Below are 17,337 nucleotides of genomic sequence, written 5' to 3'. Positions count from 1 at the left end.
CGGAAGCGATTTCCTTCCACTCTGAAAAGGTCAATTAAAAAGACACATGTGTGCGCATGCATGCATAGCGTTTTGATCTTTCCGATCAATCTGGTCCGCTTTTTATGCGCCGCACCTCTATATTATTGCCCGTGTTTACTATTATCATGTTCGGCTGAATAATCCGGCACTCATCGCGGCGCATTAGGATCATAAAACGGCGTGAAAACTCGTCAGCGTGTATATAATCTGTCAGGTGCGCAGCTCGGCGCTATATAGAAATTTTCTCACGTGTGCAGGCCGCGCGAACCGACGGAAAGAAATTGGACGAAATTCCCGAAATTGCACGCGGAGAGCGATAATTGCGAAATTGCGGTGTGTTTCTCTCGCTGCTCCAGACAAACAAGATGATGAGTTTTCCTCAGTTCGGACACAAAAGGAGGCCGATGATGGTGCACATAGCGCATTATCACACCGCATATTAAATTATAATCTATTAGTGGGCATAAAAAATTTAAACGTGCTGCTGGTGCTGCTGGAAAAATGCAGCTGGCCGCGCGAGAGTTCATCGGCGAAATCGGCATTGTGTGCGCGCCGCCGCGCCAGGCTTACAAAGCACTTTTCGACCGCGAGAGAAAAATATCATCTAACTGGTGCCAGGTTAACCTGATAACAACCATGCAAACAGGCATTAAATTAAATATATTATCCCCCGCACCGCTGCGAACAATTTAATTACATTTTTAATGACGAATTATGGCCAGATTAGTCACATGCGGACCTTATCAAATTCCCTCGGCCGTAATTGACAATCTTTGGAAGAGAAAGAAAAAGAGATGTGCCTCAACACACACTTTTATTACTCGGCGGCGCGGCAGCCAACAGCAGCATTCCTACGTCTCATCTGACACAATGAAAGTGCATTTCGCTGAGTCACCACTGCTGCTGCTGCTACTCTTTTTTAAACCAGCAGAGAGAGAGAGAGAGAGAGAGAGAGAGAGAGAGAGAGAGAGAGAGAGAGATAAAAAAATAAAGCTACACGCGGCCGCAGTGGGAAAAATGAAATGGGCTACTTGTTGTCTGTGTATAGAGTAATTGTTGCAATTCACCGCTCTATGGGGATAATACAAAAGGGGCTGCCTCGAGGTTTATTTATTAAAAGGTATTATTATTTGAGCTGCTGTGCCACATCAACGTCAGCAGCGAATCAAACGCCGCGCGCCAGCAGACTGTGTGTCTAAAACGGCTGCTGCTGTCTCTTAATTACATTCTCGCCTCCATTGTTTCCATTCGTCGCTCTCCTCGCCGCACGGATTTTGTTATTTATTCCCCTGAATCCAAATGACGCCGCCGCTGCCGGATTTCTTCTGTATAATGGTCTCTGCAATTAAACTCAGTCAGACCGATGCTGTTGCACCATTGTGCAGCCTCGCCGTGACTAATGACTCCGGCTTTTATTCCATTTCTAGTGTTTTGCTGCTGCGTGAGACTGGTCAGCAAACAAATCGCATTTTGTTGTTGCGTCTCCTTTTCGGATTAGGATTGCATTATGTGAAATGCGTCAATAGCACAGCAGCTTTGTTCCTCGCTCCTCACAAAGAAACCGCGGCCGATTCTTCACTCTGACAGACTGAGAAACGATTCTTTATTTATTCCTTTGCTTGGGAAAGAAAACGTCTTGAAGTGTGAAGAGTCGCACTTGTGTTCATTGCATTCGTCAACACAGATATTCTGTCACTATTGCCTTTCTTTTCAAATGCTAACGAGGGATCAAATATTTGAGCGCTACTCTTTACACCAGCTCTAGCTCTTGTGTCTTCTAGGACTGTTCATATTTAACATCATATTTTTTCTCAGCTCTTCATCCAAAATAACTCTTCCAATGTTAACATGAGTCTGAAACGGTCACAACCGAAGAAAAAGTGCAATAATGGCATTGCGATTAAAAAAATGTGTGCTGGCAATGACTTCATAGCAACGTTACATTAAGGGTAGTTTTTCTCAGTTTTGGACACGCTCAGCATGTTGTATTTTCTTCTCTTTTGACCTCACATCTCACAAAAAGAGCGCTGTGGTTTTTTCCCAACGAGGCACTCCATATAGAGTTGAAAATCTACGATTTAACCGACTTTTGTCAAATCCACACCACACTTGTTTGTTCAATTTCTGAAGAGAACAGTCAAGCCTAATAAATTTCTAAGAGATCAAAAGCTACCGAAACAGCCTTCCTTTTTTACTAATTTTCAAAAATTTCGAAGTTATATTTGTGTATATACGTATAACTGCTAATTAATCTAATTCCTCTCTATAAACTAAACGGAAAATTATTAACCTTCCACAAACTTGAACATCAATTCAAAATGTTCATAATTCGAAAATAAGCGTAGCATGAGCAAAATTGCGGCAAACTCCGGAAAAAAGTTTTTTCCGATGCAGTGGGTTTTTCGGAAAAATGCGGGTTTTTGCGAACCCTGACCTCAAGACCAGAGACCGAAACTGGTAACCGTGACCGGTCGACCAAAACTCCTCAAGGCAATTCCACTTTGGCACTATAATTTCACGCACAAAACACAGACACAGACGGAAAAATCACCTTTGACCTACCACTTTGAGGTCAATGTAAAAGTTGTTTGCCTTGTTGAGACGAGTTTACTGGTTTTTAATTTTTGTTCTAGGACTACCCTGAGCAGAGTTATGAAGTACTCAAAATTCCCAGATTTTGACACTTGAACGCCTGCAAAACCCGCAAAAATTGGAAAGGCCGAGTTTTCTCAACTGTTTTGTCGGTCAATTAGAGCCTAATTAACGCAAAAAAAAATTCATCAAAATCCATCAACCCCTGGACAGAAATTTGTTGCTTTGACTGATTATGGCTCCATGGCTCCTTTATCTTTTTCCCTATATCTTTTCTAATCATATCTAAACAGTGTCGTATCTTAAAGATTACAGACAGACGTCAATTGCATGTATTAACACAAACACATAAGATTTTGTACAATAATTGCCCTGAATATTTAAAATGTTATGTTACCCCCATGCGCGATGTTGACTTGATAGGCAGGTCCAGAGCTCATCGATTGAGGCTTCTGGCTCCGCGTGTAAATGTTACTGTGCCTGAACAGTGCTTCCAAGTGCAGTGCTATCGTCTTTGGAATAGTCTTTCACCAAATTTGTGTATGAACGAGAATTCAAGTGCATTTAAGAAGAAAATTGAAGAAGCAATATTCTCAAGCTACCATTAATTATTACTTCCTTCCAAATGTTGTTCTTACATAATTGTATCATTACTTTATGGATGTGTGCTGATTTGGGGCAGAGTTGCCCTGTCAGCCCATAATAAACTTAAATTTTGAAACTAAACAATTCTATCAATAAAATTATTCGTTTCTAGCGTTTCTAGTTACATAAAGCTTTGAAAGACTAAAGTCTTTGACAAGTTTTTAATGAATGTCATATTGAGAGGGAAACTTTGACATGGAATAAACCTCTTATTTCAACACGTTTTAACCGTGTCATCAAGTTTTTGACAATAGTTTTAAGCATGTCCTTATGAGCAGGAAAGTTTGACATGGATATAACCTCTCATTGCAACAAGTTTTAACCGTGCTATCGCGCTTTTGACAACTTTTATCCATGTCACTACGTCGTTGACAAGCTTTTTCCTGGTTAAGACAAGGTTTAACCTTGTCACTACGTCTTTGACAAGCTTTTTATCCTTGTCACGGTGATACTTTTTATATACAGTGATGTCGCTGTAATAAACAGAAAGCAGAATCTTGCAAAACTGCCCTAAAGCGGACTTGCTGCGATGGAGAATAACTCTCGATGTTTCAATAAAAACTTTCCTTCCGCGCGATCGATTATCAATACCGCATCAATATACAGCATTCCTCCGTTGAAATAACAAATAATAGATTTTGCGTCGGGAACAAATATATCGGGTTGAGTGTCAGCAGCATTTGCGCGGTAGCCATCGAAGATTAGAGGAGGAAGGAAAAAAGCAATTTGCGAAAAGCATAATATAGTTGCAGTCTCCGCTGAGTGTTTTGCTATTTTGCAGCTCTGCCAGCTCTCGCGATCATCCCCCGCGCGACGCGTGCGTGCGCAATGTCGCAACGCGAAAAAGAGACATTGAGAAAGGAACACAAAGGCCGTTTTTCACATCATCGCACCCGCGTCGGGACACACACAGCACGGTCGGTGGGCGCGAATAAAAATTTCTGTCAGCAAATGCATGCGAGGCGTGTATTTTTGCTGCTGCTGTTGTTGTTGTTGAATTGACGAGTTGTTGTTGTTGTCGTCGCCGGCGACGACGCTTTGAATGGCGGACGTGAGCGCGTGATATTTTTCATAAACGCAGCGGCGGAGAGAGAAACGGAGAGCCCATTAGAATATCACTCAAGGTGTCACTCGGGTGGCATTGTGTGCGCGCGATATTTATTTGCAAATGCATTCGACACAAAGCGGAAAAACATCGCGGAAAAGCGGAGCCGGGCTGAGGGGAGGCTGGCTGTCGACAAAAGCAATTTTCCTCTTTCATCACTAGAGAGACACAAAGCGGCCGATTTTTCCATCGCGTTATAAAACAACCAATGAAATCTTAAGCAAAACTGGAGTGACAGGTGGAAAATAGAAGTGGGGTACACAATGCTTTCTATTGGTGCTCGCGCTGCGTGACGTCAGCCGCAAAACAGCAGAAAGAAATTCATCTGCTCCTCGAGTGGGGGAGAGCGCGAAACATGCAATCCTTCCTTGGAGGGGAACACTGCCTCCGCTCCTGCTCTGCTTTTTTCAAGAATACCCATCACCGTCGGGCGGCTGGCGACCCTCCGGCCAGGCTCACTCAGTTGCGTTTCAATCGTGCCACACCGCGGGCCGGCTGCCGAGATTTTCCTTCCTCTTTTTTGAATGTGCTTCCGTGAGCAGTGATCAAGCCGTTCTCCACTCGACTGGCAAACAGGAACCTCCACCGGCCGTACATGACCTGAACCTGATATATCTTCTTGTATTATGGAGCTAGACTACCAGACCGCCAGCCACCTGATGTAAGTTGCCGACTAAAAAAAATGCAGGAAAAATAGCCAGTTAAACTCATAGCGAACATTATTTTGTGAACCTGATTTTCTCAATTATGAAGCCAGTGCACCTGAAAAGTAACTAAAATTGCTGGGGAAACCGATCTGTTTGGAAAATAAATATTTTCTAATGAGATTCTTTATAAAATTTGACAGACCAGCTTATAAAAAAATATTTCAAAATTGCCTGAAAAAGTAATAATCAGTTAACCTGGATCGCACAATTATGAAGAGGGTCTGGTCTCATTTCTCTAAAAAGTAGAGCTAGTGTACGATATTCGCAAAAGTCGCAATGGACTTATTTATTTTTCAGGTCCCAATGCAATGCCTTATCTTCTCCGGCTATAGTTTTTGAACAAGCAGCAGTCCTATTATATACACAGTTTATGATTTTCCCCGAAAAGACTTATTAATTATCCACATAATTGCCCTTTGCAAACAGCTCACCATTTTTAATTATTAATTTTTGGTACGTTTCTAGTAAATTTAATCCCTTTTAAAGTAAAATTTTGCCCCTTACAATCACGCAGTTGCTTGCCAACCTACTTTATTGTTAGTTCAACAAAAACAAGTCAAAGACGCCGGCAGGCTATTTTCAACCATTAGTAAAAATTGATCATTTTTAAGGGTTTCTTTGTGGCGGACTCTCAACCGACAATGGTGAAATTCGTAAAGAAAATAATGGTCCAGAAACATTAGCTATAACCTCTTTCAAGACCACACATGAACCGATATGCGTGATAGTATCTCAAGAATCCTAACCCATTCTACGTGAACAACAAAAATTTTATTTCCCTGTCAGGTTGCAAGTTAACCATTTTCAAGTGAACAACCGTGAAACTTGAACATCATTTGGTGTAGCATTTGTTCTGGTATTTCGAGGAATGGGAGGAATGCTAAGAAATAGTAACAAAGGTGACGCTTATGTTTACGTTAGAAACATACTGTATAAATGCACATATCGTTCCAGAATTTCAATCTCAAAAGCATATCAATCAGCATAATTCAATCACAACATAGTAATTTGGATTAAAAGAAGCACAGAGACACGAACAATGACACAAAAGAACTGTGTGAAAATTTACCAGTAGTCAACTCACAATCAGCTTTGTTGTTGTTGAACAGAGTTTAGCTTACTGCAGTTTAAATTGAAAGTGTATGCAAATTTTTTATGCTATACGTGGCCACCACGCTCGTTTCTCCACATGCCTGCCAAAGGGGACTTCCGAAGCTTGAAACATAACACCAAAATAACAGAATTCCGGCAAAAAATCAACATTAACACCCACTAATTCGATTTTATCATTTAATGCGTAACGGCCGCTTCCATGATTCCTAAATTTCATTTCTTACATTTATTTTAATTAAACTGAAGACTTATACTTTGTTTGCCTGTGCCACTGCGCCTAGAGCCCCGAATTTTCCACGGCTTTGAAAACACAAATTTTACTCGGCCCAAGAGTATTTCTCCATTGACTAAAACTTATGATATTGTTGTGTGTTTCTTTATCTTTTGTATTTTGTGTTTGTTGTTTGCAATCAGATGGAATATAGTGTGAGAGGATCATCACGTGAATGTGTTTATTAGGATTTCTTTGGAAAACATTTTAGCTTCGGGCATTACTAATTCTATTCACCAAAGTCACGCTTTTTTCAAATATCACAAAGAAACAAACAAAGAAAGAACGATTAACTTTCACCCCCTGACACGAATGTACAACAGTAGCGTGCCAATAATACTGTGAAGACGAAAAACGTCTTCAATGAATTGACAAATGACGCATTCAAAATTGGGTTTTCTTTAAATAACGAATTATTTGACAGAGTGAATGGATAATCTCTCCTTTTACAAGGAAGCACAAAACTGTTTTGAAAAGCTAAATTTTAAGTTAGTTTTTCTATGCTGCTCATTCAGCATTATTTTTTTTGCTCTTTTTATCCCTGTTCTCTCGGTCCGGGAAGGGCGCGCACTGCACTAGCACGAATGCTGAAACCCGGGTCCCAATAACACCGCGGTGTGCGCCTCCCAGTTCGTTGAGCAATTTGAGCATTTCATCGAGTAACTAAACTAACCACTTTTTGCCATCTCTGTCATTGCGTAGCCAGTATTAGATCTCTGAACTGCTCAAATACCTCCCATTGCTTTGACACTCCTGAGAATGCCTTAACAATGCGAGCCAATGGGCTGGTTCAATTAATAATTTTTCTTTAACCAAAATTAACAAAAAATATTATGCCTCAATTACACATTTTCGAACTGCATATTTATCAAAATTTGCAGGAAAAACCATTAAGAATATTAAAATTAAGTACAGTGTTAAAAGAAAATCAATTCCCCGGGCGGATAACTCAATCAAACCGCGCAAATTGAGCGGATAACAGCGTCTACAGTGGCGAACAATGGCGCGTGTATGTACACACGCAGCAGTGTTTGCCAAGTGGAAAAGCGATTCGAGGACTCTTTGGTCCGTCAACACGCGCATAAGATAATTGAGTTTGATTTCTCGGGCAAATAAAAGAGCGAAATAATTCGCACCAGCGTGGGATGGGGTGGGTGAGGGTGGCGAAAGCCACTAATGTCCGTCCTCATGCGGATGGCTGGATCGGCCGGCAGAGAAGTTTGTCAATATAGAGCGAGAGAGACACACACACTCGACACACACACATGATGCGTGCCATTCATCGCCCCTCGCGCTGCTCAAACAACTCATTACACTTCTATTCAGCCACTATCGATTTACACCCGCCTCTCTCTCAATCTCGTCTGATGCCAAGCCCAAACAAACTGCCCAGAAGAATGTGTTTTTGTTTTACCTTGCGGCTGGAAAATAAATGGGCCTTCTTTGCGCAGCACAATGCGACAGTCCCCGCGGCGCTAATTTATGGACGAGCGCCACCGCTTGGCACGTATATTGCCGCTGCAGACGCGTTTTCAAAAGTATTTGCATACGTGTTTGCCGCTCGCTTCTGTTTTCCTGTTTGTTATTTATTCTCTTTTCGCTGTGTGAGTAAGGATCACGCAATTATTGCGGCTTTCAAGTATGACAGTATGACATTCTCGATTTGTGTGACAATTTGTCCTCTGTTTCTTCCATTGCGTGCCGAAACAAAGTTACTTGGAAATTAAATAATCGTTGAAAAATAATAATTTATCAAACGCAGTTGGGGAGTCCCGTCCCGAAACCCCGGAAAATCTTCATGGCCAATGCAAATTAATGGAAAGTGACATATGTACATGACCGGTTGCGAGTAAGGGTGAGCGGTCAGTGAAGGTGGAAGGTATAGTAAGGCGCTTATCATACAGTTACAAGTGGCATCTAAAGGTTACAAACTGAGTTAACGCGAGTGTGAGCGGGAACCGCTACAATTTGTTATATTTTAAGGAAATATCATTTTTTTTAAATAAATCACGTATGGAGAAAAATGCAGTCATTTTACAGTCAGAGTTGCAAGAAACCACGATAAAAATGCATTGCACTTCTTATTATCCAATATCTAGCGGCCTTTAATTTTTGCTCTTCAAATTAATATATGCATATGACATCGACTCTACAAAAAGCAGCAGTATTTTCCCCCATAGCCTGATTTTTGTTTAATTTTTGACACGAAAATATTGAAAAAAACATTTCCTCGCGTAAGAAATTGGTAAAAAAACCAGTAAAACCAGAGGTGAAAAATGGGGTAAGAGTATGAATGTTAACGGAGCCTGGCAATTTTCTTTAAGTGGATAAGTACAGAAAATTCTGAAATAAAACTTTAAGTTTCAGAAATTATTTATTGCAGATCAGCTGGGCATCTGCACCTTTAACAATATGATAATGTGTTGAATGTAATTAGTAATATCGTTATCCTGTCACAACTTTAAAGAGGTTGCTAATACTACTTGCTCCAGGCGCAGGCGTTTCGTTAGGCCCTACTCCCTTTGATTTACAACTTCATGTCAATATAAATAAATTTAGAGGGCATATATAGTTCATATGACTGTCAACCCCAGAGACGCAAACTAAATTGACTATTCAACTGGAGCATAGTATCGAGAGGTAAATTATTAACTGAATCTATTGCCCCGCCGTTGCTCTTTTTATTCCTCTTACCGCGTAAACATTAATCTGATACGAAAGGCTGTTTTAAATTAATTCATCGCATTGTAGCATCCTTTGATTATTTTTTCAATTATTTAAATTCATTTCCAGCACATAATTGTAAATTAAAAAGAAATTAATAATAATAATGAAATAAAAATATAATGCATGCTTGTCAATACGTATATAATATTTTAATAAAAATCATCTGCGAGAAAAGGCATTTCCAAATCAAGCATTCAAGTTATTTCTGCCTTTGAAATATTAATTTTCTAAATTTTTGTGATCAACAAAAAGGTCTCTTAAATGCTCTTCATTTTTGTATTGCTTTTAATAATTCTACAAATTCACTGCGACAGTCATTATTTACGAGCTGAGACCTATTGAGGCAATAAAATTTCCAAACATTTGCTTCTTATCAAGTTAAAAATTCTGGGACTCCGCGTTGCTGTCAGGCTTATCAAAATAAAACATTGTCAGGGATAAAATAATGAAAGATTCGTCTAATCTTCAGGGTTCATCTAGTCTACTTTACATAAATGCACTACATTTTGTGTTGAGCAGTTTTTAAACTGTAATAGCTCAGTAAAAGATAAATTTTAGAAATTGCTGCAGAGGAGACCAAAACAGAGTTAATCGGAAGGCGTGTGAAATAACCCCTTGGAAAATATACTTCAGTCTTTCCATTTTTCCAAAATTTAATACATCATTTTGACTTAAATTTCAATCAGTTGACCCGCAAACAAAATGTTAAATCAAAAAATAATTATTTTGTTCTGAGCCAGTAACAAGCAGTGCTAAAATTAAAATTCTCTCGTTTCAGTTTCAGGCAGCCGGGCGGGATGATGGAGGGTGCAATGGCGAACCAACGACAGCACCACCACCACCAACAGCAGGGTGCTCAGGGCATGCACCACGGCCTGCCGGGTGGTGACCTTAACACCGCGATGTTGCTGTCCGGCGGAGTTTCACCACTGCAACACGCGGCGGCCGCGCAACAGCAACACGCGCTCGTCGGCGCGCACGGCGCACCCAAGAAGCCGCAGGACGACCACATCAAGCGGCCGATGAACGCCTTCATGGTCTGGTCGCGCATGCAGCGACGAAAGATCGCCCAGGACAACCCCAAAATGCACAATTCAGAAATCAGCAAAAGACTTGGTAAGATTTTTTTATCATGTTGTCAGCAGGGGATAAAATTAATTTTTTCTTTTATTAATTAATTTTTCCTTTACAAACGTTGAAAAACGTTTTTGAGAGTAAATTGACATTTTATTAATTTACATGCCTCTTTATGGCATAGATGTTATTTGGCCTTATCTTACTATTAATGATTTTGAAATATTAGACCGAGTCAAAACCCGAAAAAAAGAAAGTACTGGGGATCTCTAATATAATCGATCCTGTTACGTTTATGAACTAGTGGCCAAAGATTTAAACTTTTTTGCTACAGATCTAAAAATGAAATATGATCTCCCTGAAACTGATAATTATAAGAAGTTCGTTAACATAAAGATTATAAATAGACGCTTGATTTGTGATACATTTTATGAAACTCAAATAATGTTGAATGGGAATTGGAGGGTACCGAATTTTGAGGAATAGACATGTATTTACTCGATTTGCATGCCATGGATATCACTATTTGTTCTGTTCAACTCAGATTTACCATTATGAACCTCAGGAGATATGTAAATGTAGATTTTGTGGGGAACAGTGTGAAAAATATCATATTTTGAAATGTGTAGTGAAAATAATTAGTTTAAGAAAAGCAGCAAAGACTTGTAAGAATTGATTGTATAGGATTAGTGTCGCACGCATATATGCGTTTAATAATAAATTCATTCATTAATTGAAATGACTGTTTTCTTGAGCTTGTGAATCAAAGGCTCTTAAATTTCCATCAGCAAATAAGCAATTTTTATTTTTATTAAATCTGTATTTTTTATTAGTTTGAAGCAATTCTTATTTGCATAATTTCAAAGGAAACGATAAACTGTCAATATTCTCAATCAGATTGCTCGTCAAGCTTCGTTTCTTTAATTATCTTGGACTTTTCTACAATTTTTTCTGCTTATAAAAGTGTTAATCCACCGCTATAACAAGATCCCTCACCAAATTTATTACGTTTTTTTCTCAATCAGTCAGCATTTCCATCACTTAAATCTTCTCATTATTAATTAAATTGTAATTTATACCATCCATTTTCACGGTTGTTGAGATGATAACAGGCACTAAAATGAAAAAAAATCAGCTCTTAAATTCCAGTTAATTTTCCATCTCGGAGCACTCATTGTCAGCTGCTTTCAAGAGCTTTCACACTGGGTCTGAATAGATTTTTGTAATTCAAATTGGATGCACTTGCTCTATGTAACAAACACGAACATCACGGCAGTGTTCACGCCAGAGTCAGGCCGCTCTCTCACCCCTTTTCCTTTCTGCCGTGCAACAAAGAGCCGTGGACCTCCGCCGGCAAGGGCGGCTCGTTTGGCCTCAGTTTTATTGAAAGTACGAGAGAGAGAGAGACCCTTTTGATCTGCAGCTTTTTCGAATATTACACGCGAAATAGCGCCTTTTTGTTCGTGGTGACAGAAAGAGCATTCGCTTTTGCTGAATTAAAATGCACTCGATTCATGATTATCACTGATTGCGATGGAAAAAACGGGAGGCTTCAAAGCCGTTTGTTTGTTGGTCGTTTAAATACCTCTGAAGATATTTTGAAATATTTGTTTTATACAAGTCAGCCAATTCACATGAGTTATCGGCTGGGTGCTCATTCCAGCAAAAAACGAATAAAAGTCTTGTGTCTAAAAAAAGATATAAAAAATCACATTTATCCAAGGAGAGAAGCTTTTTTAATACTTTTGCTTCGTTTCTTTTTTATTCCTGGATTTTTGCTGTTCAATTCGATGACAACATAACCAGCCCGTTGGCTCGCATTGGTAAGTAGAGAGGGGACCCGGGACGGGTTTTTGGTCCCGTCCCTGTCCCGTCCCAGAGAAAATAATCCCGTCCCTGTCCCATTTGTTTTTCGGGTTCGTCCCTGTCCCTGTTAGCTCTTAACCTTGTCCCTGTTTAGTCCAGCCCCCCTCGAAATGCTCAAATTGCTCAACGGGCTGGGAGGCGCACTGCGCCGACTCGCTACTTGCTGGTTTGCACCTTTCCAGCATGCGTGATTTGGCTTCACGGGACGAATGTCTAGCGTTTAAAGAAAAGTCCTCGGTGCGGAGGCAAGTGGCCCTTGAGTGGGCTGGGTCCCTGTGCGGCCCGGTGCGCCCATGTTATCCGTTCGCGGTGTTATTGGGACCCGGGTTTCAGCATTCGTGCTAGTGCAGTGCGCGCCCTTCCCGGTCCGAGAGGACAGGGATAAAAAGACTAGAGGAAATACAGCAAGAGATCAGGGCGCGAGGCACGACGCAATCGCCGATTTCAGGGCTCCTTTGCGTGGGTGTCCCGGGGCGGACCTGTCCGGGCACCAAGAAGAACCAAGCGCATCGTAAGAGGAACCATGACGAAGATACGGGAAAAATCCAGGTACATCCAGGTTTATATTGGCAACAATTCATCACGAAGAAAATACAATTTCGAAAAAAAACAAGTTTCAACAAGGAAGGTTCGGCATTAGAAGAGTGGTTGAGAAGATACCCTTTCCAACGTGTTCAGAGTGCGGCTAATACAAGGCCAACTCTCCTGGCCGGTGACGAGTCGGTGCAGGTACAGATGCACCATGCGAAGGTTGCAAATTGACGAGCCAAATTCCTGCATTCAGCTGCAGTGGGACAAGTTCATACACGAATCGTCCTACAATTACAAGAGGAGCAAAAGCAGAAACGAAAACGACAACGAGACCAGCTGGCACGCAACCGCGTGTCATTGTGAGTGAGTCGGAGGGCGCAACCGCGTTCTCGGCCCGTCGACCTGGGATGATGGTTTCCCCAGGGGTCGTTCGATGTGCCAGGCTACCGAGAGCCTGAGGTGTCTGATGGGCCAATGCAGATCAAAAGAAAATAATAAACTAGCCAAGTGTATATTTTTGTCTCGGTTATTTTACAAATTCAGTTAAGTAATTCGATTTTAACTACAAATTTGAATTTTAAATCTAAACTAACTCTTTGTAAATAATTTTCTGTTAATTTACGACAGCCGCCTTTTTGTTTATTTCTTAGCTTGAAAGCAATAAAAATTCACGAAGGATTTGTTTGTTTTGTGCAGGTGCCGAGTGGAAGTTGCTGTCCGAGGACGAGAAGCGGCCCTTCATTGACGAGGCAAAGCGTCTGCGGGCGCTACACATGAAGGAGCACCCGGACTACAAGTACCGGCCGAGACGCAAGCCTAAAACCCTGCGCAAGGAGGGCTACCCCTACTCAATCCCTTACCCCTCGGTGCCCAGCATGGAGGCTCTTCGCGCCGGTGAGCTTCCATTTTCTTCACGTAAATAAATTTGTAATCTAATTTCGGGCGTGAAAGCCGATTGATAGCGCGCGTCCGTCCGGCGCGCCGGGCGGACAATGGCCAGCATAATGGCCGCCGCCGCTGCTTTTGTTAATTGCCGTGAGCGTGGACTGAATGGCTTTTTGTGTGTGTTCGCAGGCATGGGAAGTCAGGTGCCGCCGAGCCAGTACTACTCGACATACGGCTCGCTGAGCATGGCAGCCATGGCCGCCGCACAGCAGTCGGTCATGCATGGACAGGTGCGCCCCTTTATTTTCCTTACACACTCGCATTGTCTCCGTCGTTTGCCCGCTCTCGAGGTTCCGAGCCAGCCCTGGAAATAAAAGCGGGACGAAGCAAAACTCACGATGTTGAAACAATCTAGACAATATCATTAGTTGGAGCAAGAAATTTTCACTGGTTTTCTATTTTTTTAGTGCAAATTTCTGGCAAAAATTTAACTGGAAATTGGGAGCGTGTTAAAATTTTCCAAGGTTTGGCGGTTGCCCTTTGAATTTCTGAGAAAATCAGCTCCAAATCGTGCATGCTAATCAAGCGGTGAGCACTGTTTCCATTGAAAATTTATTTCGCTAATAATTCGTGCACCGTTGGGTAGATCGCGGCGAGAGGAATCGAAATCGAGCGAACAAACAATGAAAAACCATTACATTTTTCGAGAAATTTTGAACAATCTGAAATTTAACTATTAATAGTAATAGGTCCTGATTTGACTATTGCGTATTGTAGCTAGATTATTATTCAAACATAAATTTGGATTAACCGATCATTCTAGAAACAATTCAAAATATTTTAATTTTTGCTCTGCATCATTTAAATAATTTCAATTTTAATTGTAAAAATGTGCTGCATGGTGCGATGTATCTATTGAGATCGATTGCATGCATTGGCTGATAAAGAGAACACCATACACGTTTGGAAATTGAATTCTCAAAGCGGCTGTAAGTGGAAGGGCAACATCCAAAGGATGAATTAACTCTACCGTGCTAATTGACTTTTGTGCTGTTTAACTTTCATCGTCCTCTTTTTATGCATCGCTTCGGTTTAATTCTGACGAAAGGCACCTCGCGCCTCGGTCCACTGAATGCCACTCAAGCAAAAACTTGTTTTGATCGTCGAATGATGCGAGCCTGCTGGAGTTAAAGAGATGCGGAATGATCTTCATTTCTTGTCAAATACCACACCACTCATTCTTCGCTTTTAAAAATCGACATGTTCCCTCAACCTACTCAAAATCAACGATTAAGCAAATATTGACCATGTACGATGTGTATTGATTGCAGGTGACGATGGACGCTGCGATGAAGTACTCTCTAGATGACAAGTACCGCAGCTCCTACCCTGGTCTATCGGCCATGTACAACGTGGCCGTGTCGTCAGGCCCTGGCGCCGGCACGACGAGCAGCCCTCACGGCTCGGGTAGCAGCGATGCCGCATCGATGGGCGCGTCCGGCGGCGGCGGCGGCAGCAGCAGCGGCGCCGCCAAGAGCCCGATGGACTCGTCGGCGTTCCAGCAAAAGTCGCTTCCGTCGTACCTGGACCCGCTGGCGCGCAACTACCTTGACCACAAAAGCTATTTCGAGTCGTCCAAACTGTACAACCTGCAGGACCGGTTCGTGACCACGGCGGCGGCCTCGGAGCGGCCACGATTTGACAAATACTCTCCGTCTGGCGGCGAGGGAAGCACCGGCAGCCGCTCGCCCAACACACCAGACGTGAAGTTGGAGCAGGGCGCGTCGCCGCCCCCGGGAGGCATCCTGCCCTACTACGCGCACCACCCGCAGAGCCTGCTGCCCATGAGCCAGTACGCGGCCGTCGTCGCCGCCGGCCACCACTACAAGCTGGCCGCCGGCTCTGGAGGAGCGGCCGCTGCAATCGCCAGCTCTGCGCCGACCACCACCAGCGTCAGCCCGCCGTCGGCCTCGCCGGCCACTTCGGCCGCTGGGGCCGACCTCCGACGCCCGCTCACCGTGATCTTTTAGAAGAGTGTCTTAACCGCTCTCTCGCAGTCGTGAACGTTAAGAAATTACAGTTTTCTGTTGAGGTCAGTGTTTTTTTTATTATTTCAAGTGCAATGTATATATTTATTGCTCTTACTATGTGATATTATGTCACGATATTTTGAATTTGTTACTATCAATCTTGTGCTATAGCATATTCGACGGAAAAATTCACGCGTGCATAAAATTGGTATACATGGATTAAAACCGGTTTTTACCAAAGCACTGCATTAAAAAATGCAGTTTATTTCGAACACTGATCAAACAACGGGGAAAGTTTTAATTTTTTGACATTCACGTCCTTTGTTTCCTAAATTCCATTAGCGGGCTTTACCACACCATTTACATGACTTATTCCCTATGTCATTTTGGGTTCTCTCATTTTGGCCATTCAAATGGTTTTTTCCAATGGCAAACCCATCGCTGGTATATTTCTCTACTTCAAGTGATTTATTCATTTTGAACTTAATTTGCTCAGTAAATTTCATTGATTCACATTGATATTTTATTTTATTTATTTTAAAAATAAATGGTGAGTAGGAGAGTTGTGCTCACTGAAAATTTTGTTATCATATAAAAGTTGGAGGGCGTGAATTTTAGATGATTTCACGACCCTAGTTTAGAAAATATTTTCAGATGGGTTTCCCGTCAAAAGTTTTTTACTCAACATTTTTTTATCACATTTGTACAAAAAAATTATTTAAATTTGAATATTTTCAAATATAAACTTATATTTGTTTATATTTGAAAATGTGTTTATACTTGAAAATTTGTTAACCAATTTCAAAATTTGTTAACAAATTTTCAAATATAAACTTATATTTGAATATTTGTTTGTATGAAAATGTGTTTATATTTGAATATTTGTTTATATTTCAAACAAAAACGCAGGACTTCTGAAGTTTTTCTGCTAACAGAGAATAATTATTCTATTCAACTCTGGAGCCAAATATGTCGAGTAGGAGAGTTGTGCTCATTGAAAATTTTGTTATCATATAAAAGTTGGAGGGCGTGAATTTTAGACGATTTCACGACCTAGTTTTGAAATTATTTTCAGATGGGTTTCCCGTCAAAAGTTTTTTACTTAACATATTTTTTTATCACATTTGTACAGAAAAATTATTTAAATTTGAATATTTGTTCATATTTGAAAATTTGTTTATATTTGAATATTTGTTTATATTTCAAACAAAAACGCAGGACTTCTGAAGTTTTTCTGCTAACAGAGAATAATTATTCTATTCAACTCTGGAGCCAAATTTTATTTTGGAATTACTGCTACTTGAGACGAATGTCACCGTCAAAAACGTTAATTGTGCTCAATTTTTGGATAGTTTTAATTATATATCCGTTCTTGATATTATTTTCGAGCCCTGAAACCACTTCTTGCGACGTCGTGTGTTTGTTGACTCTGGTGATGTAGTGTGTAAGAGAAATGAGGTGACGCCTGATTTCGTTGTTGACGTTTTTGTGAACATTTCAAAGTGCTGCACGATCAATACTTTTCTCAAAATCTCGGCAAGAAATTGATCTCAAGAATTGTATGTATGTTAAAAATTATTATTAAATCTCACTGTTAGATTTATATCTTAAGAATCATATGTATTATTTATTGCTTTGTATAACCAATTCTGTGTTAAATATTATGTCTTATAATAAATGTAAAATACGTGTCAATAGATATTTGAGTATTATTGTGACTAGTTGTATATTACGATGGATGTAAATAATGTTGTAATTAAATTGCCACCA

At 40.9% G+C, this 17,337-nt stretch overlaps 1 protein-coding gene across 2 annotated transcripts; it reads left to right on the top strand.

Moving 5' to 3' along the window:
* Nucleotides 1–4,801: 4,801 nt before the first annotated feature.
* LOC135948034 (transcription factor Sox-3-B-like) lies at nt 4,802–16,755 on the top strand. 2 transcript variants are annotated; one of them, XM_065497087.1, is made up of 5 exons: nt 4,802–5,024; nt 9,960–10,297; nt 13,349–13,546; nt 13,727–13,827; nt 14,869–16,755. In XM_065497087.1, the coding sequence occupies exons 1-5, from the start codon at nt 4,990–4,992 to the stop codon at nt 15,565–15,567; spliced, it is 1,371 nt and encodes a 456-aa protein (XP_065353159.1). In that variant the 5' UTR covers nt 4,802–4,989; the 3' UTR covers nt 15,568–16,755. The 2 variants fall into 2 exon arrangements, with proteins under 2 accessions (XP_065353159.1, XP_065353158.1); XM_065497086.1 differs by having other exon boundaries at nt 13,349–13,567.
* Nucleotides 16,756–17,337: the final 582 nt, after the last annotated feature.

This window comes from Cloeon dipterum, chromosome 1, assembly GCF_949628265.1.
Source record: "Cloeon dipterum chromosome 1, ieCloDipt1.1, whole genome shotgun sequence".
Taxonomy (NCBI): Eukaryota; Metazoa; Arthropoda; class Insecta; order Ephemeroptera; family Baetidae; genus Cloeon; species Cloeon dipterum.
Note: the sequence above shows the minus strand (reverse complement) of the source record. Positions and strands in the feature narration are given on the sequence as shown.